General features: G+C 41.1%; 1 protein-coding gene across 1 annotated transcript; it reads left to right on the top strand.

Moving 5' to 3' along the window:
- The first annotated feature begins 16,213 nt into the window (after nucleotides 1-16,213).
- On the top strand, nucleotides 16,214-19,599 carry nppc (natriuretic peptide C). The gene is made up of 3 exons (XM_041936060.1): nucleotides 16,214-16,401; nucleotides 17,512-17,805; nucleotides 19,244-19,599. The coding sequence occupies exons 1-2, from the start codon at nucleotides 16,309-16,311 to the stop codon at nucleotides 17,782-17,784; spliced, it is 366 nt and encodes a 121-aa protein (XP_041791994.1). The 5' UTR covers nucleotides 16,214-16,308; the 3' UTR covers nucleotides 17,785-17,805; nucleotides 19,244-19,599.
- The last annotated feature ends 5,200 nt before the right edge of the window (nucleotides 19,600-24,799 follow it).

Below are 24,799 nucleotides of genomic sequence, written 5' to 3' on the forward strand. Positions count from 1 at the left end.
TTGGGGACATGTCACAGACTTACTGCATTCCCTGGAGACTTACCATAGCCATAACCATGACCACTATTTACCTAACTCTAATGCTTAGCCTAACCCTAACCTTAACCTAACCTTAGAACAAGTCTTCACCTTAAAATTCAATGACTTACATAATGGGTCCCCACAATGTCAGTGTGTGAACAGATTTATGTCCACACAACGTCAGTAATACACATCCACACACACACACATGCACTCTACACAGTGTGCATGTACAGTGCATCATCAACTAGAGAAACTACTGCAGTCGTTGCAGCTATATTTCTTCAATGAGCATAACAAGACAAGACAGATTGATTATATAAGTGGCTTATGGAAAACACCATTTGAAGCCTGACAATTTTATACTGTATGTGTTTGTAACAGGCGTTGTCAAGTGTCCGTACTGTGTTGAAACTACACAGACGGTGGCCTGTCAGTAGGAAATATTTATGATGACAGTAATATTTCCTCTGCTGCAAGTGGTTATTAACAGGCACATTTACAAGGACTCCAGGGACTAATTGCTCTGCTGTGACCTGAGCTCACCTTAACTGTGCACATATTGTCCTGCACACAGCAAGAATGAGTTCTCAAATTATCCAAATATTTACTTTAAAATCATTAAACATATTGGACTGAGTCAATCTATGAGTTTAAGGAAATTGTACTGTAAACACAGAGTTTAACATAATTCATCAACTGAGGTGACAATGCTGACATGAGTTTTAAATGAGCCATAAAAACACATCCGATGTGTCTCAATAAATCTGCCTCGGCCTTTGGGAGATAATATTTTCATTACCTGTTTTTTCACATTATAATTGCAACATTTATAGCTGCAGGGCAGAGGCTACGGCTTCTCGGCAGCAGAGTTTTTGGATGTTGTGTTACTGTACGGTAGCCAAGCTGTCTGATCGCTGCTCGGATCTTGTCGGTTTTGTAACAGTGGCTGCAAGGCTTTGACGAGGAAAGGTTTTACAAAGTAACAACAAAAAATGGACAAATGTGCCTTAGTTTTGATGGACAGTGTCCACAGCAGTGAGTGAGCAGGTGGGGGTTCAGTGTCCTACTCATAGAGTAAAATTACACACTAGCCTCAGACTAGCTCTGTGCTAACGTGAACTCAGTTAAAGGTGAGATGGCTAGTTTAACAGTGAGGTAAGGTACACTAATATTAGCTCAGAGTGACAAAGGAGCAATGCTGTCACCCAAGTGCTTCATGGCTAATTACATGCCAAAAGAACCTGACCGCTCTAGTGCTTGACACCACCATCCGCCGCTGCACTGTTTTTGGAACCAAACGTCCACTTCCAAAGCTCACTGCCAGCTGCTAGTGCAGCGACAATTGATGGCAATAATTTGGGAAAAAGCTCCTCCCAGATGTGAGGGCAGCTTCAGGTCTTATAAAGTGAAGAAGTCTTGCTTTTACAACCACCCACTCAACGTCCACCGAAAGGTTTCCCTTCCGTTCCACAAGTAAATTACTTATTTGGAGAACCCAATAACGATTATTCAGTGTGGCAGGGTGGCCTAGTGGTTACAGTGACCATCCCACCATGTAGAGGACAAGGGTTCAATTGCAGTAACAGTCGTACGTCCTGGCCTAAAGCTCTTCAACAAGATGCTGAAACCACTCAGTCACTGAAAGTCACTCTGGATATGACTGCTCGCCACATGTTAACATGCTCTGAATTAAGTGGAGTGTTTTTTAAATTTTCAAATTAAACCTACAACGTCAGGCCCGAAAACACATTGTGACTCATGGAGCAGATAAACGTGCAAAAAGAATTTATAACAACGCGTGCGGTCAGTGAACGTTAATAACACATCTCATTGATGAGAAAGGCACACTTTGTGGAATTACAGTTCACTGTGAACTAGGTGAAGGAATGAGAAAAACAATGCGGGCATGTGTGCTAAGATGGATGATGATGTCTTTATAATATGTGGCTATATGGCTCAATGTCACACGGGAACACAAATAATGAAAGCAGACATGGTCTTGCTTACACTTTATGTAAATGGTCCTAATAGATGTGGGAAATCAAAGCTTTCCTCAGAGAGCACTGGGTAAGACCGTTTTACACAATATTGACATCACTTGACTTGTGTTGTCAATAGATGGCCACCCTAATTGCAATCAGTTATGACTCCTCTATTATTGTTATCTACAGTGTTTCATGCAGGTTATGATGTGTGTATCAGAACGAAACCCAAAAGGAACCCAAAAGGAACCCAGAGTACCAGGAGGAAATCTGTGCAATGTAAATTAAGGGCTTTTGTGCGTTGAGGTAAAAATTTTAAATTTTGTTCACAGGACCCCCAATGCCTGTTATGGTCATCTTTTATTAATGTACAGGGCAAGTAATTTAACTGAACTATATATTTATATATCTGCCTCAATATATCTATATTAGAATGGAGGACATAACTTCCAACAATGAAACGAAAAGAACCCATCTCCCTTGTGTTTGAATTCCTCACTGAGCTTTTCTTATTGAGATGTCTGGAAGAATGAATGTTTGATTACGGCATAAGTGTTGGCACATTGCCGCTGCTGCTGTAATGTCTTTGGGAAGGCATTTAAACTGGGCAATCAGAGCCGAGATACTGACTCAGCAATAGCAATAAAAGAATCAGAGATTGTGTTATTTCCAAGCAAATTCTGCAAGTCAGAATATGTGAGAATCTAAACTAGATTGACAGGTGTTGAGCACAAGGTAATCATTACGGTGCTGATCTTACACATCAATAGCCCAGCAAAGATGTGGGGAATACATTTTTAGAAATGCAAGATTGATATCTAGCTGTTATCACTGTGCCAGCAAAATGCCACAATATAATTTCAAAGCCTAAGGGTCCTGCGGAGAAGGGAAAAAAATGAAATAAAAAGTAGTGATAACAAGAGTGCTTCCAGTATTTCACAAGTTGGAGTCTGGAAACATTTCAGAATTGGTTGTCTGCTCTTTTTAATAATGCATATTATCATAATTCAGTGTTCACATGCCCACGGGAGAGGGTAAATGAGGATAAAACTAACCAAACAACAGCCACAGTCAGCAGTTAGTAATTAGTTATTGTATGGTGGCTACTGTTTACATATTTAAGTAGTCTGAAATGTTCCCACATAGTGATACAGATCATCTTTAAAGCGCCCATGGTTATTACAGGGAAAAAAGTGTGCAGAGACTTGCATTGTAGACTGGTATTTTATTTAGCTGTGGGATTCCAGTATCACCAGACAAAAAAAAAAAAAAAAAGCAAGACATGCACTTTGAATCATTGTGATCTACAACATTATTGGATTTTATAAACAACAGCAAAGCGTGGTGCCCACTCATGGAAGAATAAGCATGATGTATGAGTTGGCCAATTATGAACAAACAGTTCATTTATGGAACATCACTCTCTCCCATTGATTTGTGCTTTTTTTTATCTGGTTGTTGTTTTAGCTACAAATCCTCCAGATTAGCTGGTAATGAAAAAAAGCTGATGGTCCCACTCACACATTGGGACAAAAGGAAATGCGGATGGGAAATGTGAGGTGGGCCCACGCCCTTGAGTATAATGCCTCAGACATGGACTTTATGGCCATTACCAGTCCCTAATTTGATTCCGCCGTACGATCCGGAACAATCAGGACCAGGCTTGTCTTTAAGGACGACTGGTAAAACCCTGCCAATGGAAAAGTCAGTCTGCATAGCAACATGGAGATGATGCAAAAACAAGCTTGCTCAGACCCCTCATAGGTCAGTTAAAACATCAGGAGGAAACAGACCTGACAATGCACATACCTGTAGCAACTAGATTGGAAAAATGCAGTAAAACCTTCCATCTGCCCACTAAAACCCACTACATCACAATTGATAGAACTATCTTACACTACAGAAGACTATATAGCAGTGCAATATGTGAATCTCTTTCTAGCTAGTTAGAACATGATGGAAACTTGTTCCTCATCCTCACTACCGTGGCCAGTTTAACAGCTTTTCCATGGGAACGCTCCCCAGTATACCCCAGCTGCCGGAAGGGAGCCAAGAGATGCAGGGTTTGAATGTGGGCTAGGGCGAGCCTCCATTAAACTGGTGATCCCAGCATGGCGGTAAACCTCGGTGTGCTTCACTCCTTCCTACTGTAAAAGCCTGGTTTAAGGCGTCAGGCCTGGCTAGGCAGAGACAGCCCTCTGCCCCTCCCTGGCCAAATATTGTACCTCCAACCTGATGCTAAAGCTGGAGCAAATGCTTTGCTTTCAACCCAGTGCTAATGCTACATTAGAACATTGGATCTCATTGCAGTGCTGCAATGTCTCACTTTCAACTGCTGTTGACACCGGAAGTTTCAGCTTTCTAAGTAACAATAAAAATGTATGAACTTAAAGTATACACTATCTGGATAACTTATTCTGTGGTGCAGTGGTTTATCATGCTTGCCATTCACTTGCTACCAACAGTGCTGCTGGTTCATGTAGGTATTACTGCTGTCTGGAAGCTAATACAAGGACATTTTCCGGTTGTGAGGTGCATCTTTAAAGGTATTTGTGATGTCTGCGATATCCAAACTGATATCCTGTGAAATATTTTCCCAGGATAAAACTGAACTTTAAATATGGCATTTCAACCGAGTTTTCCTCCAACATTAGTGCATACATGACTGTCCATCCCTTCTTCTTCACAGCTTGTACAATTACGAAAATCAATGGTAGGGCTAATTGTTAAATATTATTTGTTGTCCTTCCATGAGAGAGACATTAATTGTCTTAAAGTCAAACTTAGCTTTAAACATTCAATATTTGTGAGAACCCATTGTGCTATTATCTGTGTACTCCAATGGAAAGTGGAACTTAGCAGGCCAGGCTAACTAACTTCCATATGGAAGGTGGAAGCTAGTTAGCCTGGCTATACTGCTTGTTTGCTATCTTACCTCGATTTTGGCGGAGACATACATCCAGGACACGTTAACGTTGTGTGTAGTGCCCTCAAACATGGGATATAGTAAGAGAAGAAGGACAACGAAACCACCATACACTGCACTGAGTGCTGCAAAATAATACAAAGAAGCATTTTCAGACTACACTCAGCCCCAGGACCACAATTCTTACTGCTAAATTGTTTTATCATTATATATTCTCAGTATTTTCTTTTTGACCGGTGAACAGCATTCAGATATCTTTTACGTGAAAGGAACTGCCGTAAGTCTCCTAAAGGGACGAGTCAGTGGCGACACGTGACACAGGTACAGAAAATCACTCCTCAGTGGGGAGTCTCCAGCTAGGCAAACTGGCTCTGTCTCTTAATCGAAATGAAATTGAATGTTTTGTCTCTTTTGTAAATCACATGCCCTGTGTTCCTTTGAGAAAGAATCACGCCAAAAGGGAGAAAAACTTCAGATTTTATTTGACATTTTTTGGTTTACTTGCAAATGTCAGTCTGTCTGCTGGTGTGTGTTCCTTACTCTTCAGCCCCGACTCGTATGAGGATGCTAAAAGGTACCTTGTGCATCTGTATGAGCTGCTGAGTGATGTGGCAGTCGCTATTTGACAACCTGGGAATGAGAACAGGATGGTATCATGACTTTCTTCTGCTTACAGTGGAGAATTGTTCCTTCCACGACTTACCTGTAAAAATATTTCCTAATTATACCCATCATTTTATTATGGATTGTCCCACAGCTGTGAGTGTGGCTTTATGTAGAGCTTTTAATATTTACTGCTCATTGAGCCAATCAACCCCGCCCCAGTTTGCCACACTGGCCATGGTCCTTAACTGTAATCCTAGATGACCTCACTTGCTGGTTGATGGCATGTTTGTGGTTATTAGTCTATAATGGTTACAATTAATCTGGGTGGGGAAAATGTGCAATTCAGTAAGTGCCAGTCAGATAAAATAACATGATGTCTGTGGAAGAACACTGACCACTCTGTCTAGGACTGTCTTTGACCTCTGAGTTATAATACAGAGAAAGAAGTCACCCAGAGGTTATGGTGCAGTTCATTCACAGCCAGTCTATAGTATGTGACAGGAGTTTATGAGAGCGGTGCTTAACGCTGCTTGACAGCGGCCTGAGTTTGCCTTTAATGTGGCAACTCAGACTCCCTTCCATAGCGCTTGGGTTACTGTCTTCTATCCTCTCTCATTTTAGGCTCAGCTGTAGAGGCGTGCTGGGAGAAAAAAGATCTTTATTGAATTAGCTCCTGACTGTAAAGCTCACTGCCATCAAGCTACAGACTTTTTCTCAGGTCTTATGCCAACAGGTTTCTCTAAATGCGGAAGGATCCCAGACCTTCCCTTGTCATTGTGCAGTGCCTTTGTGTGCAGTCATACAAAGGTAAGGGAGGCATTCATTCTGGTAAATCATACGATTAAATACAATAAACAAGATTAAACGATATTGCATCTGCAAGTTCGTGCAAGATTAACTTCATGCATATGAAATGAAACCTGAGGCAAAATAAGTTTATGAGCCAAATCCAGACGCCACAACAATTTGAGTGTGTTGCATTCACCAACACAAACGCTCCATCCACCAAAGAACACAGAAATTACAGAATATGCAAATCACACACATTCTGTAAATATAAGGAGTCTGTATTTTATTCTGCGTTCACTTGCTCATTATAGACCTGCGTGGCCTTTGCGCAGGTCTACCTAACTTGACGTCAGAAATCACCCACTAAATAGGAGGCACATGGGAGTTGGGAGTGAGGGTTATTTTGAAAACCCTGTCGGCAGACTGGCTTGGTTTGTCTGATTTGGACCTCACATGGTCACCACGCCACTTGTCAAATGTATCATCTGGTTTGAAATTGCTCTGGTGTGCAAGTGGCTTTCACAGCTCCAAGTGGCAGCTAGACTTCTAAATGCAGGTTTCCCTGAAAGGCAAAGCCATAATGGCAGCGCATTTCCAGTCAGCCGGAACATTCTCTGACTTTTCCAACACAGAGAATCTGCAATCTGGGATGTGGCAATGTAGGTTATGGTGACATGCAGAAAAGTCCTTCAGTGATCATTTCAACGGAAAAAAGAAAATGCTATTCTCACTGACTGATTAGGTGTCTTCTAACATGACTGTGTGGTGAACATATTCTCAGAAAAAGAGGAAAGCAAAGAGAAATTTGGGCACTGACTTATTCCTGTCAGGCCCATGTATAACTAGGCAATCCACTTGGTGACATTTTACAGTACGGCACACAGAAATGCGAGCGGCTGCTAAGGAATGAGTGACTACTAAATCAGGAACAAGCTGATCATCAATGAATCGATATTGAGTAGTTCCTGAATAATTAGGATTCAAGGACTATGTAGTAGATGGTAATGAGTTACTAGAGAACAGAATGGGAGGTACTACGTTAATGAATCATTAGATATGATGCATGGATGGCCACTGTTAAACATTAAACATGAATTAACAGGAATTAAACATGCAGCCTCTTCAAAAACAGGCAAAACAAATTGGTTCAGCGACCATCAGTTCATGTCTAATTAATGCTATACTTTCAAGTAGGGATGAAGCTGATTATTCGTGTAGGCAATCAATAAATACTGACCAATTAACCAATACATAATTTTAGTCAAATTTTCAAGCAAAACTTCAGAAGTTTCTCGTGTTTCATCCTCTCAAGTGAAAAGATTTCCAGCTTCCTTTGTCGAATGCGACAGAACACTGACTGTTTTCGGATTCAGTGTTGATGGGGTGATACAAAAAGGAACGTGAGGACACCACAGGAATCAATATGCTGCTATTGACATATGAAGTATGTGTGATTGTAATTGTATTAAATGGGATAAAACATGAAGAATCACTGGTGTTGTCCTTGAAGTTAATTTTTCAAGTGGATGAGATGCTGGTGGATGAGCTTCAGGCCATGTTCAGACAGACAGCAGCCCTGTGTGAACAACCAAAACCACTTCATTCATTTACATGACACTGTCAAATGTGTGCAAACCCACATACTAACAAACCCCCACCAGCACAGTGCTCATTTTGATCTGAACACCCAAGTAGATATTTTCAGGTCTAATTTCAATTTCTATATCAGTTCATGACAGCAGCTTTTAATACCTGATTTTCCAGGTATTACTCATTACTCTATAAAAACACAGGGAAATTGTTCCGTCTGAGAGTCTTTGCTTGTTGACTGCTTTTAAGCGACCGCTTGGTAGACCCGTCAGCTAGATGCCCTAAAACCCTTTTACCAAGCCTTTGAATTTCCTTTGCGGTCGCCCTGACACACATTCCTTGTTGTTTTTCAAGTGGAGCTAAGTAGTGACCTCACGTGAAGTGTCTGCAGCTGTGGATTTGTAGTTCAGCTGATGTTGGGTTACATCACTCCCTGAAAGCAGTTTGTCCTCAGACGTTACGACAAGAGCGACTTAAAATATTTTCGTCTCACATAAGAAGCAGAAGGTTTTTTTTTCAGTCAGAGGTCAAGTAATTGTATCACACTTCTGTGTGTTGGCCGGCTCTCAGTGTTCTCCTTTGATGGCATTGTGCTGCATGGAAATATGTGTCAGTGGTGCTTGAGACGTGAATAAACCCATTTGTATACCACAAAATTTTGGGTCCTTCTGCAAGGGAGTGACCTTCCTCAAACAAATACTATCTTTATTTTAGACCCCTCTGTTAGTACTCAACAATGGTTAAAATAAACAGCAGTTCAGTAATGGTGTGACAAACTGTTTCATGGAGTCCTGCATAGTAGTCTATGAGTACACTTGAATGTATTCTGCTCTACACCACTGATTACAGGATTGCAGAGTACAACAGCACATGTGATTCTGTTGAGTGCGGATAAAATGGCCGTTAATACTTGCAAAACCATGAATGACATATTTTACATCCTCGTGACTCACTGTGAGTTTTAAAAGCAATTACTCATAAATTAGATATTGGGGAAATACTGTTCTCAAATAAAAAAATAATTAGGGAAACAGTGTGTTACAGTGTTTTCGTGCAGTGGCATTTGTCTCGCACTAAGACACTTCATTTACAGTCAAGAAAATTATTTGGAACCTCGATCCGAGATTATATATCTGCGATGAAATGTCCATATTTCCATGTGGTTTTGTCGCAGCTTGTGCCACCCAAACCCCAAACACGCGTTTTTCCACATGGCTTGAAAAACACAAGTGACACACCAGTGTCAGTGGCTTAGAAAAACATTTCTGCCACCGAGCATGTGTGCCAGTGCTGCGAACACTGGAATAAACGCTCATAAAACAGTCTGGATATTATTCACTTTTATGATTTTAATAGTAATGATAACAGTGACATCAATAATAATGGGCTCGATTTTTTAAAATCTGAATAATTATTGTGATGATTGTAGCAATTTTTTTTTTTTAAATGATGCCACGAAGAGAAACATGCTGTCACTCTGATATCATTGGCCCAGTATTTGCGGATGTTGGCAATTTGTGCATGTGCAGTTACAGTCATTTCAACTGCTAAACACAAAACCCAGTAAAATAAAAGCCAGACAGCATCTCTTGTGGTGCAGCAAACAAAATATCTGTGCAAGAATAGCTTTTGACCTAAGAGCATCTTTCAGATGTTCTTTCCTCATGCCTCCAGATTGGAATGTTTTTCAGACTGAGGCAATATGCCATGAGAGCAAAAAATTACACACGGGAAACAATCTGCGGATTATTTTTGGCGCAAGAGTTAAATATATGAACAGTAGGCTAAATAGTCAGCAGTGTCATGCCACTGAAAGTAGTGCATCATTCCCCAAAGTATAATCTTCACAGGGAGCAGGCGTTGTTGTTCACTTCACCTTTTTAGGCATCTTTTGGCTTGCTCGGAGTCTGGCCATGGTTTTAAAACGCATCACCATGGCTGTTTGATGGTATCATGAGATGCTAAATCTCACAGACAATTTGAAACGTTTGTAGATGACTGAACTTTTTCCTCTTTTTAGTCATCTCAACGTCTGCTCAAAAATCATGAGTATATTTTGGTTATGGAATTACAATAAAGTAGGAACACAAGTGCATGCTTTGAAACAGGCAATAAAACTCTATTGTTCATATGACTATATTCCACTTGTGGCTTCTTCTTCCTTTGTATTGGCTGCATGCATGACCAACACTGAACAATATTTCTGGGGAAAATTCATCTGTGAAGCTGTTACACCTGCATTACTGTGTCTGTGACATAACTGACTGGTTTTCTTGAGATCCATAAAACCACATATGTGGTATTGTGTTTTCAGGGATTTCTCTGTTATATAAAGTGCAGTAGTTTCCAAAGTAGGGTCTGACCATCTCCAGGCATCCTTGTTTGTCTGTAGGGGATCGCTGGCAATCACATTTGTGCTGTGATAGTGACTTTTATTACAGCTTCTTCCAGTTTATTATCCTCTTTGAGAAGAACTTGAATGATATTTGACTAAAGGGCAAATAAATTAACATATTGTAGCAACAAAAAAAGTTGGCACTATACGGCCAGCTGTTTAAAAGGCTTACCCAACACAAACCACCAGCTTAGCAAAAAATAATGCCACCACTAATAAAAACTCAGTAGTTGAGGGTGGTGGGTGGACTGGTTTTTTGCAGAGAGAAGGCAATGGCACCAGTCTAAGGCCATCTAGAAAGAAGGGTGGGTTCAGATGTATGGTGCATCATAACTTAAATCAAACAACGGATACTAAAACTGAGGAAATTGAGAATAAAGCGTTTATGTACAAAGTTTGGAGCAAAAATTGTGCATATATTATACACACTTTTTATATTATTAACAAATGTAAACAAGGTTATGTGAAGTGCAAAAATCTGAATATTTGTGCACAAATTCACACTGTTGGATCACTGAAGGCTACGTGTCAACTGCTCTCTGGTAGACTACAGGAACAGCGATATGACATAATGCAAAACATGTATGATTTGAATTTGGATGATACTGACAAATGCACAAATCATGATCATCGAATGAAGAGCTGTACGCACAACACCAGTTTTTTGCTCAATAGTGAAGCAAATGTAAGATTTCTTAGTTAATCAGACCTGCCACCTGCCTAGTGGTAATGAAACAAAACATCCGATCAAGAAGGAAAAACCAGCATCCTGAAAAAAGGTAATTCTTGACCCTGTTGTGTGTGTGTATATACACAAGTCTTATGCATCCTTCCATTGAAGTCAAGTCTGTTGCTGGCACATGCGAAAGCCTTCAGAGCACTTGTGCAAAAAGCATTAAAATTCCCCACGCAATAAAACCGTTATTTATAGGACCGTAACAGCCTTGTAGTTTGTCTTACACAAACCCCAGAGGAGGAACCAAGACACTCAATCCTCCCATAGACACTCATTGCTAAGGCTACTGCAACACATGGCCCCTTCACTGGTTTGTGTAGCCTCCTGAAGCAAACCAGTCAAGTTTTTCTCAGCCACATGAAAGCTAAAACATTTATTGAAAATTAAGCGGATAAGAATTTGCGGCAGAGGCAGAGCGAGAGAAGGGGGAGAACAAAAGGCCAGAGCAAAATAGGTGCTCTCAGTAACCCGCGTGATGTCATCGGGAAAAGTGTGTAACATTGTTAAACGATAGAAAAAAAAGACAAACTTGTGACACAACACTTGCGGCATTAAGGAAGAATGTGTCACTCACTTGTTAAAATTCAAAATAAAGGAATTCGCAGTCCGAGAAAAATGTTGTGCATAAAACCAGAGAAGTCGTCATGGACACAAGGTCAGCAGAGTTCAGCAGCTCCACAGCGCTGCTGTTGTGAAAGTGAAGTTGACTGATATGAAGCGGCACGCTCGGCTCCAGGTACCTCAGTGCATGAGTGGGACTTTCCAGCTGCAGGGGCTGAAAGGGGCGAACCCTCAATTAGTTCATAGAAAGAACTGAATGAGACTTCCTTTCCTCTTAAGTATGGGAAACAAAAGCATCTCTGCTGATGATAGCTGGCATTGCGGCACCCCACTGCCACAAAAAGTTGCAACAGAGCATGGAGTGTGTCATTTTTGGACAAAATCTTGATGACAGGGCAAGCAGGTCTGGAAACTTGCACTTGAATGTATCAGAATTTTTCACGGGCCTTGGCGTCCAACTTTCCCAGCTCGCCACAAACATACGGCACGAGCATCAATAAGTACATTAAACATACGGGGATAAAATTTGCCACACTTGCAGCATATTGAAGCGCAACACGCTTCTGTATTCAGGTTCTGTGCTTTGCAAGTGACCGTACGCCAATTCAGTCTACTCATCTGTGTTAACTGAAGCTAATGGCAACCATGAGATAAATTATGCCCTGAAATGTTTCATGGAATGTACAGTAATTATGTGTCTGTGACAACAAACGGGTGAGTCAGTCAAAGTAGTGCCATTGCGGTGTTACACCAAAGTGAGTGTGCCACGGAAGTGAGGATATATGACTCATGTCAGAGAACTGCATGTTGTTGGTGATTGAGGAAACAGTTGTCTTTTAATAACTTTTTATACATTTTGTTTTTTTTTTTTCATTAAGCAAATCTGTGGGCAGCACATGGTGATTTTATTTTATCGTGGACAACAGAGCCGCAGTCATACCTGTGCTGAAACAAACGGTGAGATGAGAGAGTTTCATCAAAATAACGCCCATTGGTAGAAAATAATAGCCATGACAGTATTGATGGGATGGCTTTGATCACAAAGTACAAGAGCCTCTAGCTAAGATTCAAGATCAGCTGGAAAAACTGGGCAAGGGATGACTGAAAATGTCCGTCACTGGCTGTCAAAGTGTGCTTGCGGGAGGCACAGTTCCCTGAAACCTCCCCGCTGCAGCTGCATAAAGCATAAAGGTAGAGAGCTGCTCTGAAACTATGCCTCTGTGAAAAGAGGACAAAGCTTAGGAGGAAAAAAAGGAGTTTGCATGCTCAGTAAACATTCTCTGAATTAATAAATTCACCTCCAATCTGCTGTTTGACGTGAACCCTTTTGTCCTTACAGACCCAGTTCGTGAACCAACACATAAATGCAGTTTTGGAAGTTTAATATTTCCTTACACAATCATTTACAGTAAAACTGTAATGTTTTCATATCACTAAATATCTGGTTTGCTACATACTGTTACTGATTGATATAACGCAATAGCGCTTCCCAGTTCACAAGAGGTTTTGCGTCTGTTGTTGTAGTGTCTAGTTGCTCTTTCCTGGGAAAATTCTGCCCGGCAATTCTTCCATTTATTCCCGGGCATACAGGAATGAATGGAAGATGAACTGGGTAGCCGGTATGAGCAGTGATTATCACCACGTCTGAGTGGAAGAAGCAGGAGAAAAGAGTGCCAACCACTAAAACTCATACTTAATCAACAATTTGCAAGGAAGACGCCACACTGGTTTATTCAGAAACTGTATCTCTCTGAAGTGCAGTGCAGAAACACCAAGTGCTAAAAGCCGATGCTGTTGTGAGAGCAAGAATTGAAGGAGGAAATATGACATATGGGTGTGAGAGAGACAAAAAGACATGATTTGACCCATACCAAGAAAATACCCTTTTGCAGATAGAAAATATAGACTGAGGGGGCCCTTCTGGACATTGCAGCTTTTACAATACAGGTGGCTAAAAGACAGCAGTCTTTGTTTTGAGCGTGTGTTTGTGTGTGTGTGTGTGTCAAGTTGAGAGCACCACGTTTGCCAGGTGAATGATGTCGGCCTGTTATTACAGCAAATATCAGTTATTGGCAGGTCATCTTCATCTAGACGGTCCTTTCTGAGAATCACTGCAGGAAAAAAAGACTAAAACTTAAACCATAAATCGTTTTTGCACACTTCTTTGTTTTTATTTTACCAAATTCTTAAATTCAGTTTTGGGTTTCAGTGCCGAGTGCTGTTTCAGATCCGTTCATAGGTTCATCAGAGTGAGGCTGTGGGATGATACGCTCAATATCTGAGCGTTTTTTGCTCACAGCCAGCTTTGACGCGTACAGTAAGTGACTATTGTCCACATCGGTTAAGCCCTGCTGTGCAACCAAAGACAGAGAGAAAGAGAGAGAGGGGAGTGTATGTTTTGAAGGCTGGCATAGATATGCTGGTCAACACTGCTGCTGTCAGTCATGCAGACATCACCTTTGCGATTCATTACTAATCCAACACACTTTTCAGATGCTGGCAGAACTGGTAAGAAGAAGATGATACGTCAAACAGAAAATAAGGGATTTCTTTGTTTTCTTCCATCACATTGCATTTGCCTGATCTGCTGTAAATAATGGCTTCTTTTTACAGGATGGTATTGATCCAGTAAACACGTGACTGAAAGGTGTATTCACTTTTCGGCACAGCAAATACTGCCCCTCTGTGTTCCAAAACGGACGGTGCTGCTGCCTGAGATCGCAGCTCTCCTCTGCAGGGCCCAGGCTTCTCCAGAAAAAAACTCCACACTGCAAAAAGTATCACTTTTTACTGACTTTATATTTCACCTTAAATCCACACTTTTTTTTTCTAAAACCAAGTGAAACAACCTGTCTGTGGACGTCAAGTCATTTCAATATTACGTCATTCTCCTGACACAGATTAAGTAATGTGCCAAGTGGAACTTATTTTACCATGAGGCATTTAGAGGGAGTTCCTGCATCATTTTGGGAGGCTATTTTTAAAAAAATAAATACAACTAAATAAAATAAAATTTTGACTTCCATGAGTGGTGCTTTGGACATGGCAAATTCAATCCACAATCAATCAGGTAATTAACCATTCATGTGAGGCTGCATTAGAAAATGACTCTTAAAGTTGGATCTTCTTGGATCTAAGTTAAATTGTTCCATCCCTGCTTCTTTTTTTCTTGAAAATGTTCCATATAACCCTACATAAAGGACTTGTACCAAGAGCTCCTTCTGATGCCATGAAAAAAGATTCTTTAAAGCACACTTTAAAGCAAAGGGGGTCTTAAACCTTTTGCAGTATAGAATCTATCACAGAGACTTCATGTAGCACTAAAAGAGAGATTTTTCTACCTCCAGACTTTAGATGGTTCTGTTCTCGACCTTTGGTGTGCAGCAAAGACTGCAAGAGATGATCTAAAGCCACAATATGATACATCAGTACAGAAATATACATTCTAGACTGACATTGTAGTAGTAATTGTTGTTAATACAGGTCATCTCTAACAATATATATATATAGTTAATATAATTAGGATACTGAGCAAATGAGACTCAGTGAACCTCCTTTTGGAGTGTAGGCAGGTGGCTGCCGGGACAGAAGCACACACACGTCCATGGAGACCTCAACACTCATCATGTGGGCTGTTCCTAGGAGTAACCTCAGCATGTGTCTGCTTGGTTCTGCGATGCGACAGGTCTGAGTGAAACCCACACCGTCATATATCTCCAAGATCCACAAAACAAAGCCACAACTCTCATATGAACTGATGATGTATGAGTTTTCGCGCACAATGTAACTCCCATCCAGACACAACAACAGCTCTTTTCTAATGAGGCTCCCTGCTTCATGTGAATCATTCCTGTCGCATGATCCGTCACTTCCATTTAACTTTGAGTGGTGGTGGATGTCACCGTTGAGCGCAAAGTCAGTTTTCCAACAACCTCTTCGCACACACATGCTTAAATCTGATGAGTTACACAAAGTTCATCCCTGTTTCTTCGCAGAGAAAATGTCTCAGAGTTCAAATCTAACTTTTCTTTAAAATAAGTGAATGATGAGACCGCGCTGAGGCACGTCCACTTACATCTGCGACATTTGCTCTTGTTTAAACGGTGTTCAAGAAAAAGTTAAATTCTCTAATTCCAGTTGCAGAATTTGAATTTTCACTCCTTCAGTAAAGAAAATGTGTCATTCACGCTCTCACGGTATAATATATGACTTGTTAGGATGTTTCACAAGGCAGGCGGCTGGCATCTTTGAGGTCATATTCTCTGCCAAAGTCGCTCTTCGGCTCTTTACGCGCAGCCTTTGAAACCACCTTCGATTTCAGCCGCTGCGTCTCAGCCAGAGGTCTGAAAGTTAAAAAACGGAGCATTTTTGATAGCTCGTCGGCTATCTCATTTCCTTTAAAGCCCCGATTACCGGAGCTTGTATCATTTAATTAATCCCTGGCATGACGTGCTCCGAGGCAGGTAGAGAAAACAGGGAGTTGGCGCGGAAGGAGGACCATTACGCAGGTTGGCATGACATCACCATGGGCTGGCTATAAAGCGGTGAGGACAAATACACAGAGTTAGAGGAGCACTTGAGGAGCTTTGGAGTAAAGGACGGACTGAAGCCTCTTATGTTTAACAGCTGATTGGCTGCTGCTTCCGTCCCTCTTTCTGAACTTCAGCGCAGAGGAATCCCTTAAAGAATACTTGTCAAAATGAACTTGTCGTACTTGGTAGCGTGTGGACTTATGGTCACCCTGCTCTCAGTAAGGATGGGGGCAAAACCTTTATCTCAGGCGCAGCAGAAGGTAAGAAGTCCCTTATATCCTTATGTGATTGAATCACGTTGTTTTCTTCGCACTAATAACTGCTGGAAGCTCAATGTTGCTTCAGGAGTGAACAGCTGTTCTGTGGTCCGGGCGCTCAAGACTGTTATTTTACGCATCAGATTTCATCATTTCAGTCATGCTTAGCAATTCAACGAGGGCATTTTTCCCACACTCTGAATCTCAAGCATCCAATATGTTTTAATAAGTGACGGTGTTTTATATTCACTAATGTTTAGCCCCAGAAGACATCATAACTATCGTATCTCGCTCCCCAGCATCTGTCAGTTTTAGCATTTACGCGCTCAATGAGGTCATTTGACAAGCGCTCAAAAGAAAAAAGAATCCAAAGCCTTTAGGAGGAGCCATTAGAATTAAAAGCGTTTTCAAGCAATATAAGAAACCACTTTACACTATTAAGATATTCAGGTTCAATTTGCAAACAATATTTTCAAATTGTTTGTCAAAATTTAACAGCAGCAAACTAGACGGTTTTGTGCGTAAAATCACCATTACGCATAGAAGTCGCCTGTAGAATCAACTGAATAACACCGAGACTTCAGAAATAGGAATTTCGAAAAAATAGCTAGTTAGTAGCTGAGATTGCTAGAATTTAGTAGAGCTGCAAGTTGATGCCACAGTGTGCGTTCAGACCAGAGGAGCGGACTGCAGGCACCTGTTTTATACTGGAGACATCAGGAAGAGTGAAGTGTCTCATAGTGAAAATGAAAGTACAAGAACCCTCACTGTAAATCAGGTGTGCCCTGTGAGGTTTGACTCGAATAACCGCAGCATCTTGTGATCTATTCGACAGTTGTTTTTTGATCAGACAGGAGCACTTTTCGACTCAGTAAATCCTAATGCGCCGTGCGACAAGAATGATTACATTTTCCCTCTTGGCCAATGCACATGAGCTTCGGTGTGCGCCAAGTTGAGGTTTTCCCCAATTTAAAATCAAGTATCATGCAAACAGCTGCTTAGCTCAAAGGCGCACCGAGCTTGCATTTCAATGCTGTCGAAAGCATGTCTCTTTGCACAGCGTATTTGCCCAAGGGAGACATCGTTTATTTACTTTTTCAATCTGTGTTCCAGTCTCTTAGAAGTTTGCTGGGCGAGGAGCTGGCGGAGTTTCTGGAGTCGGAGGAGAGGGAGAGGCGGCTAGACGCTGTGCGCTCTCGGATACGGTTACTGCGAGATTTACGCATGGACACCCGGGCCAGAGGGATGTGGGCCCGTCTCCTTAACGACCAACCCGCACCCAGGAGACACAAATCCGGAAACAAGAAAGGCGGATCGACGTCGCGGAGTGGCTGCTTCGGACATAAGATGGACAGAATAGGAACCATCAGCGGCATGGGTTGCTAGGGTCGGAGCAGCGCTGTGATGGTGAGTTTTCTTCAATGTCACAGTCTCACTTCACACTTTACTCACTGCGACCTGATCTACTGACATGTGTGTAACAGGAGGACAATGGTGAATGGTGGGGAGGAGGGGAAAAGGCAAAAAGGAGGAGAAAAACAATGACTAGAGGAAAGAGAGGGGTGGAACGAGTGGAAGGATGGTGCCAAAGGATGGAAGGACAGTGGAAAAAAAAAACAAATTTACATTTTGTGTTTTGTCAATGGCTATCCAAGGATGGCTTGTAGGTGACAGATGGAAGGAAAAGTTAAAGAAGAACAGAGGATGAAAGCAAGCAAAAAAGTTTCATCAAGTGTCCTTAATGGGTCCTGTGTATAGCTGCAGAAAGGGCAGGGGTGAGAAAGGGAGGAACAAGGGAAGGAAGGAAGGGAGGAAAGGTGGGACAGAGGGAGAGAGAAAGCAAGTAAGTAAAAAAGACAGAACAAAGAAGAGATGTTCAAGTCAGATTTTTGTTGCTCTTGATGGTCATGTCAGGACAGCGTGCGCTTTGCGTCCACAGTCAGGCCAGTTAGGATTAAAAATCAAATTTTAGCAGCAGTCATATCTGAAAGTGGAGAGAGATGACCGTGCATGAGATGAACTTACAGTCTGGGTCAGAGGTCGGCTTGGTGTAAGAAATCATATTCAGCTCATAAACCTCAGCTGCCTGCCTGACTCTTCACATGATATCATCAAACCTCGACCTGTAGTCTAGCAGCGTTCCCTCCTCCTGCAGGAACCGCCTTAGGACAGCAGGAAAGCCCACTTAAACTCCATGCAAACAGATGTATGGGAAACAATCCAGTGGGTATTCCGGAAGCCCACGCTTATATTCATGCACATCACCGTGAATGATTCCATCTGCTTCATCTACAAACAAGTAGCATATATCAAGTTTAACAAGGAGAGGAAGATGGGAAGGGATGGAGGAGGGGAGAGGGGATGCAGACAGGCTAATGCACACACATTATAAAAACACAGCACCCCGCGGTGGCCAGGGTCTTTCTGGGAAACCCGTGCTCCTTACACAAGTCATTTCAACAAAAACAACAGACGGGCTGTGGCGGCGCATGAAGTAATGAGGAAGCTAGGTGACGCACAATTAGTCCTGAGGCTTGAGGCCTTTTTGTGGTTGCGGCAAACTGTGAAAACCTGATGGGGGAGTGTGATTTTGTGACTAACTTGAGTGAGTGTGAACGTGTGTGTTTTTCATCAGCTGGCACCGCTCTTTCCCTCTCATGGGCTGCTGTGTATCGCAAAGTCTGCGTTAGACACATTCACAGGATGATGGGGGCTGTGGGGTTAAACTGATGAATACACCTCAGATGAAAACTGCTAAATGACCAAATAAATGAACTTGAGTGAACTGAGTTGTTTGTGAATGCTCCGTCTAACCTTACGTCTCCTGGTTCCTCTCTTCCTCTAGATCTTTGGACGATGGGTTTGGATAACGAAGGTTCAATTTGTTCTTGCCTGAGAGGGAAAAAAAGAAAAACTCACCAAGTGACGGATTTTCGGTACGAAAGTCACCATGACCAGCATAAACAAAGACTGAGATGACAATGCTACAAAACCTTCATATAAATATATATATATATATAATAGATAGGCAGGTATATATACATATATACATATGTGTATACTATACAAATGGTCAGCAGATACAAACACAGATGCATACTACAAGATGCGGACAATGGTGTAAAAACTACAAACCGCGAAGCTGTATATTGTTGCTGCTGCTGCTGCTGCTGCTGCTGTACATTCATGTACTTCATCTTCCCCTGCATAAATGTATTTATGTTTAAAAAAACTATTTATATGTTTATAAAAAGAGATATTTATAAATATGAGTTTTATTTATGTAACATTTTGAAAATGGATGCAAACTGCAGGTCAATTCTGTTTGTAACTTTTTTCTTTTGTCTCAAATAGTTGTAAATGTTTTCAAAAATGATAAAAAGAACATTCCATGTGCACTTACCTGTATCCTCTCGGGGTTTTATGTTATGCTACTTGGTGAATTGTAGTTCAGGGACATTTCGTGCGTGGCTTGCAGGTGAAAAAGCGGCTTGTCAGGAGTGAAGAAAAAGACAGCTTGACCACCGTTTCTTTCCATGCACTTCAGATACTTAAAAGGTTTCATCAGAAGGGTGTAGCAAAACTTTCTACACCAGTAGGGCACATATAACGTGAAATCACGAACCTGAGAAGTAGCATCTACTCTATATACTGGCAGTGTTCATATGCCACTCTCAACCTTAATTATTCTGGATATGGCTTCATTGGATAGCTCATTTATTGTTGCATTTCACCTGCAACTCGCACAGTTTTACATATATAATTGCCAACCATTATGGCATCACACCTTTGTTAGGTGGCACTATTACAGATGGTGCAGGGCAACTTTCTGAGCCAAGGTCGGCCTTCCATACAAACAGTTTTAAGCCGAGTTGAAAATGAATTGCTTACTGAGGTAAACACAGAGAAACATTACAAAGAAAATGGAAACATAGCATTGCACCATTACGTTTTATATTCACACTGTGGCGGAGAGCGAGCGAGCAGAATGAAGTTAATGCCATGTTTATCACTAATTGTAGGGAAGTCAGAGTGGCCAAAGCCAGAAGCCAAAAAAGCAGAGGTGTTCATGGTGTTCCTGTAATCCAGACTATTAGCATCCAGCGAAGAAAAAACGTGGTGTCGGTAGATTTAGGGGGCAGAGGAGGTGAAGAGATTCCTAAAGCAGCAAGCTTTCAGACTCTGTTGCAGTAACTCTTAGAACCTGGAACCAAGTCAAGCTTTTACTTTCACAGCTTTAAGTTTTATGATTAAGGTTGATATCTTTATTTATATGGCACAGATCTAAAAGCAGAGTTTCCAAACTGAAAGGCATAAAAAGAAAACAGTAAAGCGTACAAAAAAAAGGACAGAAATATGTGAAGTATTCTTAAAAAGCAAACAAACAAGCCCAGAGTGCAAGATGGAAACAAATAAAAGCAAGTCTATAAAAGTGGGTTTATGAGGAAAACGTGATAATGAATTAGCAGGCTGAAGTTTCTGAGGCAGGTTGTTCCACAGTCTTCCACGGTGTTATAATCACCCGCAACACGGTTGAGCGTCAGAAAGGCTGTGGAGGAGGACCTGTACGCTCTGCTTTTCCTCCCTGGGGAAAGGGTAGTCTAGTCACTGTGTTCACCTGTAGATCTAAAAATTAAAATCAATATAACCCAAGTCAGAGTTCCAAGGTTCACACGCTGCTGTAAATGTGTCTTTGGCAAACTCATATATATTTACATCTAAATAATTTAATGTGCCTAAATATGATATTTAGGGAGTGCAAAGAAGTGCTCAACCAAGTGCTTTAAGGTTGATGTCTTACATTAATATACTCTCACACTAGAGGGCAGCATAGAGACAAGGGACACAAATAAGACACCTGTTGCGCGCACACACACACACACACACACATAAGGGACCACATCGTTTACCAGTCAATGAAAAATATATATTAGAATTAATATATGTTTTTTTGTTCTTTTCTTCTGCAATCTACAGAGAGCAATTTTGTCACTTGTGTTACATTATTACAGCTGTGAGATTATATACACAAGGTTTTATTCACGAAAATACAGTTTATTATAAATGACATGTCTCTCTCTTGTCAAGGGGTCACTGACTGGTAGCAAATGAATGTCAAATTTTCATGGTTCAAATACGCATACAAGCATAAACACACTTCAGCAGTAGATGAGGTATGAACTGAAAAGATCATAAATGATACTGTTGTTCAGCGCAGACTGATCACAAGCTGTGACACAAACACCTCATGGAGTTAATTGCAGTGCGCCAAACATGATAACCACAGTCAAACGTGGTTAAAAGCTTCTCACAAACTGAAGCTCACAAACAGGGGAAGGACTACACTGAAGGACAGCTGCTCCAAAGAACTTAATCAACGCCACATGCCAAACTCAGTGCTCATGTGTGGCAGGACTGCCATTCATTTAAGTTGCATCAAAGGCCGGTGCACAAAGCAAAAAGTGTGAGAACATAGATCCTCATAGAAGCTGTAGCCTGACGGTTGCTTGGTTACATTACAGCAAAGGTGTATGGGGATTAGGTTAAAAGGTTAATTTCTCACTATGACTCAGACACAATTTCCTCATAATGTTCCCATATTCAAGATGACAATTCAAAAAACAGACAATAACGGGTTGACGCTGAAAGCCTTGCGCACTGACACCACAAGGGAACCTGTTTGCTGAGGTGTTTATGAAAAAATGACAGTCCTTAAGCATTTCTAGCTATATTTATGATTTTAATATCACGAATCACATTTTAAATGAACTTCTTTCACCTTTTATAACCATGATTATGTTCCTGTTATTGCCTTTTGTGAAGCACTGGGGTTGAACTATACTGAAAATGTGCAGTATACAGATTTGTTGTGGTTCTTTTTGATGTCTGAACACTCATAGTAAGCTAAAAGGTAAAGTATGTTACTATATATCTTATATATTTCCTTTAAAAACTCAAAGAACTACAAATATTCCTTCTTAAAAAATAGCCCAGTAAGTCTAGGAAAGATCTGGTTTATGATGTGTTTTTGTTATTTTGTCCACCCCACGTGCCAGCTATTTATGATGACAAGCTGGCCCTGTTGAGAATCAGTGACTCATAACAGCAAACACGATTTTTTGTATTTAACTCCATTAGCAATGATGCAAACACTGGCAAAAATATTGACATTTTAAGAAACACGACCAATGATTTACCACTGCATGCTTTTACCAACAATCCACAGCTGAGTATAAATCTTAATCTGGTCCATTTTGGGTGGTTGCCCAGAAATAAATGTGCATGTCCCCATGATAAAGGAAATCCCTTCTGACCAAAAATCCAAGGATGCATCTATTTCCCTCCCTCTGCTGTCTGTCTGTTGGATTCACCCAGTTTAATCCGTCCCTGCAAAACAGCAGCGAAAAACAGGTGCAGACAGGGTGTGTGGAAGGGGAGGAGACGAGCTTTGTTCATTCATTTTATTTGTTTGAAAGACGTCGAGACGACAGTGATTAAATGCGTGAAGGTGACAGCACTCAGATACGAGATGTCGTGTTAAATCAGCAGCTGGAATAAAACCCAAACACTTCAACCAGGGACTGATTTTTATGTCGGACAAACACTGAAACATGTAAGGAGCTGAAACTCTGAAACACACGACTGATGTTGACGCCATGTTTCCAAATCGTGCTTGCTGTAAATCCTGATTCCTTTTTGCTACAAAATTTAGACCACTGTCTGCTACAACCAATCAAATTCCCCCCTGGTGATCTTCTTTAACCTCAGCTAACCTACTATGAAACAAGAATTGCTTTATTCAGGTGACTCTTTCATTTTGAAAAATATGACAGCTGCTTGTAGTGAAGTATTTTATCCTATCATAACAAACGTGTTGCATGGTGCAATACATGCATGCACTGCTGTGAGGAACCACTGACAGAATGAATATAACCAAACCCAATCATTCCAAAAATAAGTGTCATATTTTGAGCAGAACTGTTCAACAAGTTGACAATGTAGCTGTGTGGATGTGCTGTTACTGTCAGTGCGTAGTTAATGCTACAGCATGAGCGATGACAGAGAACAGGGGGAGACAGAGTGATCCTTGCTGAGTGTTAGAGGTTATTTTCCCTCTAAAAATGAATGCAAACAACGAGATGTCTGAATGAATGAAGCTAATAAAACTCCCTCACTTCTATAATTATGGGTAGCCTTCTTTCACTGTGAGGCTCCAGTCATACTCACAATGAAAGAGAGATTAAGCTGGCTGGAACGGAGCAGTTTTCTCTACCACTGTGAAGTAAGTGAGGGATGTAAAATGCAATGCTGCCTCTGTGTGGTGTCGAGGGTTAATTACTCAAATGTGCTGTTGGTGTCCCCTAAGAATCGGCTGAGTCGGAACAGCTGCCAAATGGACCTGGTGGTGAGACGTTTTGTCACCTGCTGTTTCTACAGTCAAGAGTGAACTGTAAGCCCCTCAAAGTGCTCAGAAAAAAACTGAAATTGAAGATTGTGTAAAATGCTCAAAAGCTCCAGAACTGCTACTAAATGGACCTTATGGGGAAATTATTTTATCCACTGCCACAATAATCTTCCTGCTGTGGTAGCTACCCATTCTGTAGCACAAGTTTAGTATCAATTAGTATCGGTTTTTATCAACTGTTATCAATGATCGACTAACATGTGAAGATGTTACCAAATTAAAAAAAATTCAAAGAATTACTGAAGCAAAACACATTATTATTTATTATTTTCAGCAAAATGTATGTAAACTACCAATAGTACCCACTATGAACAAACAGTGTAATGGACAGAATTTCTAATACTGATGCTTTCATGTAAAAGCAGATTTTATTGTTTGAGCTGGTTGAGGTGGGCCTATTTCACCTAAATTTCCCCAGCTGGGTATAAATGAAGTTTTTATCTTATTTTACCTACTTTATTGTTAAATGTGTGTCATATTTTATGTTGATATGTAAAATCTTAATCTGCAGAGTAACTGGTAACTTCATGGCAAATTAATGTCGTGAACAGGTCGTTTGTGCGTACCTGCAGCAGAGAATACGCGCAGTAACATAAAACAGAAGTATTAAAGTTAATTAGTACCTCAAACTGGCAAAGTAAGCCGGCTACTCGAGTAAAGTTCCGTTACTGATCTCTATACACCTGGTGGCGCGGTGCTCCGCGTGGGGGCCCACACGTGCTTGACGAGGAATGGCAACTGGCTCAAACCACGTGGTTCACATAAACAGCTGCATGGGACTTATAGGTGCTTTGTGCCGAGTTGGCCACATAACAAATATAAGTGTAGCATTTATGAACTTTTCGACAATTTCTGTTTCTCTAAACATGTAAAGTTAAACGACTGCCATGTGGAATCACTTACAGTACACTGTTTCACATGCGCAGTGTCTTGCTA

This window comes from Chelmon rostratus, chromosome 4, assembly GCF_017976325.1.
Source record: "Chelmon rostratus isolate fCheRos1 chromosome 4, fCheRos1.pri, whole genome shotgun sequence".
Lineage (NCBI taxonomy): Eukaryota > Metazoa > Chordata > Actinopteri > Chaetodontiformes > Chaetodontidae > Chelmon > Chelmon rostratus.

Coding starts and splice junctions, on each gene's coding strand:
- nppc (XM_041936060.1), top strand. CDS start 16,309: ATGAACTTGTCGTACTTGGTAGCGTGTGGACTTATGGTCACCCTGCTC. Junction 16,402..17,511: donor TATCTCAGGCGCAGCAGAAG/GTAAGAAGTCCC, acceptor TCTGTGTTCCAG/TCTCTTAGAAGTTTGCTGGG.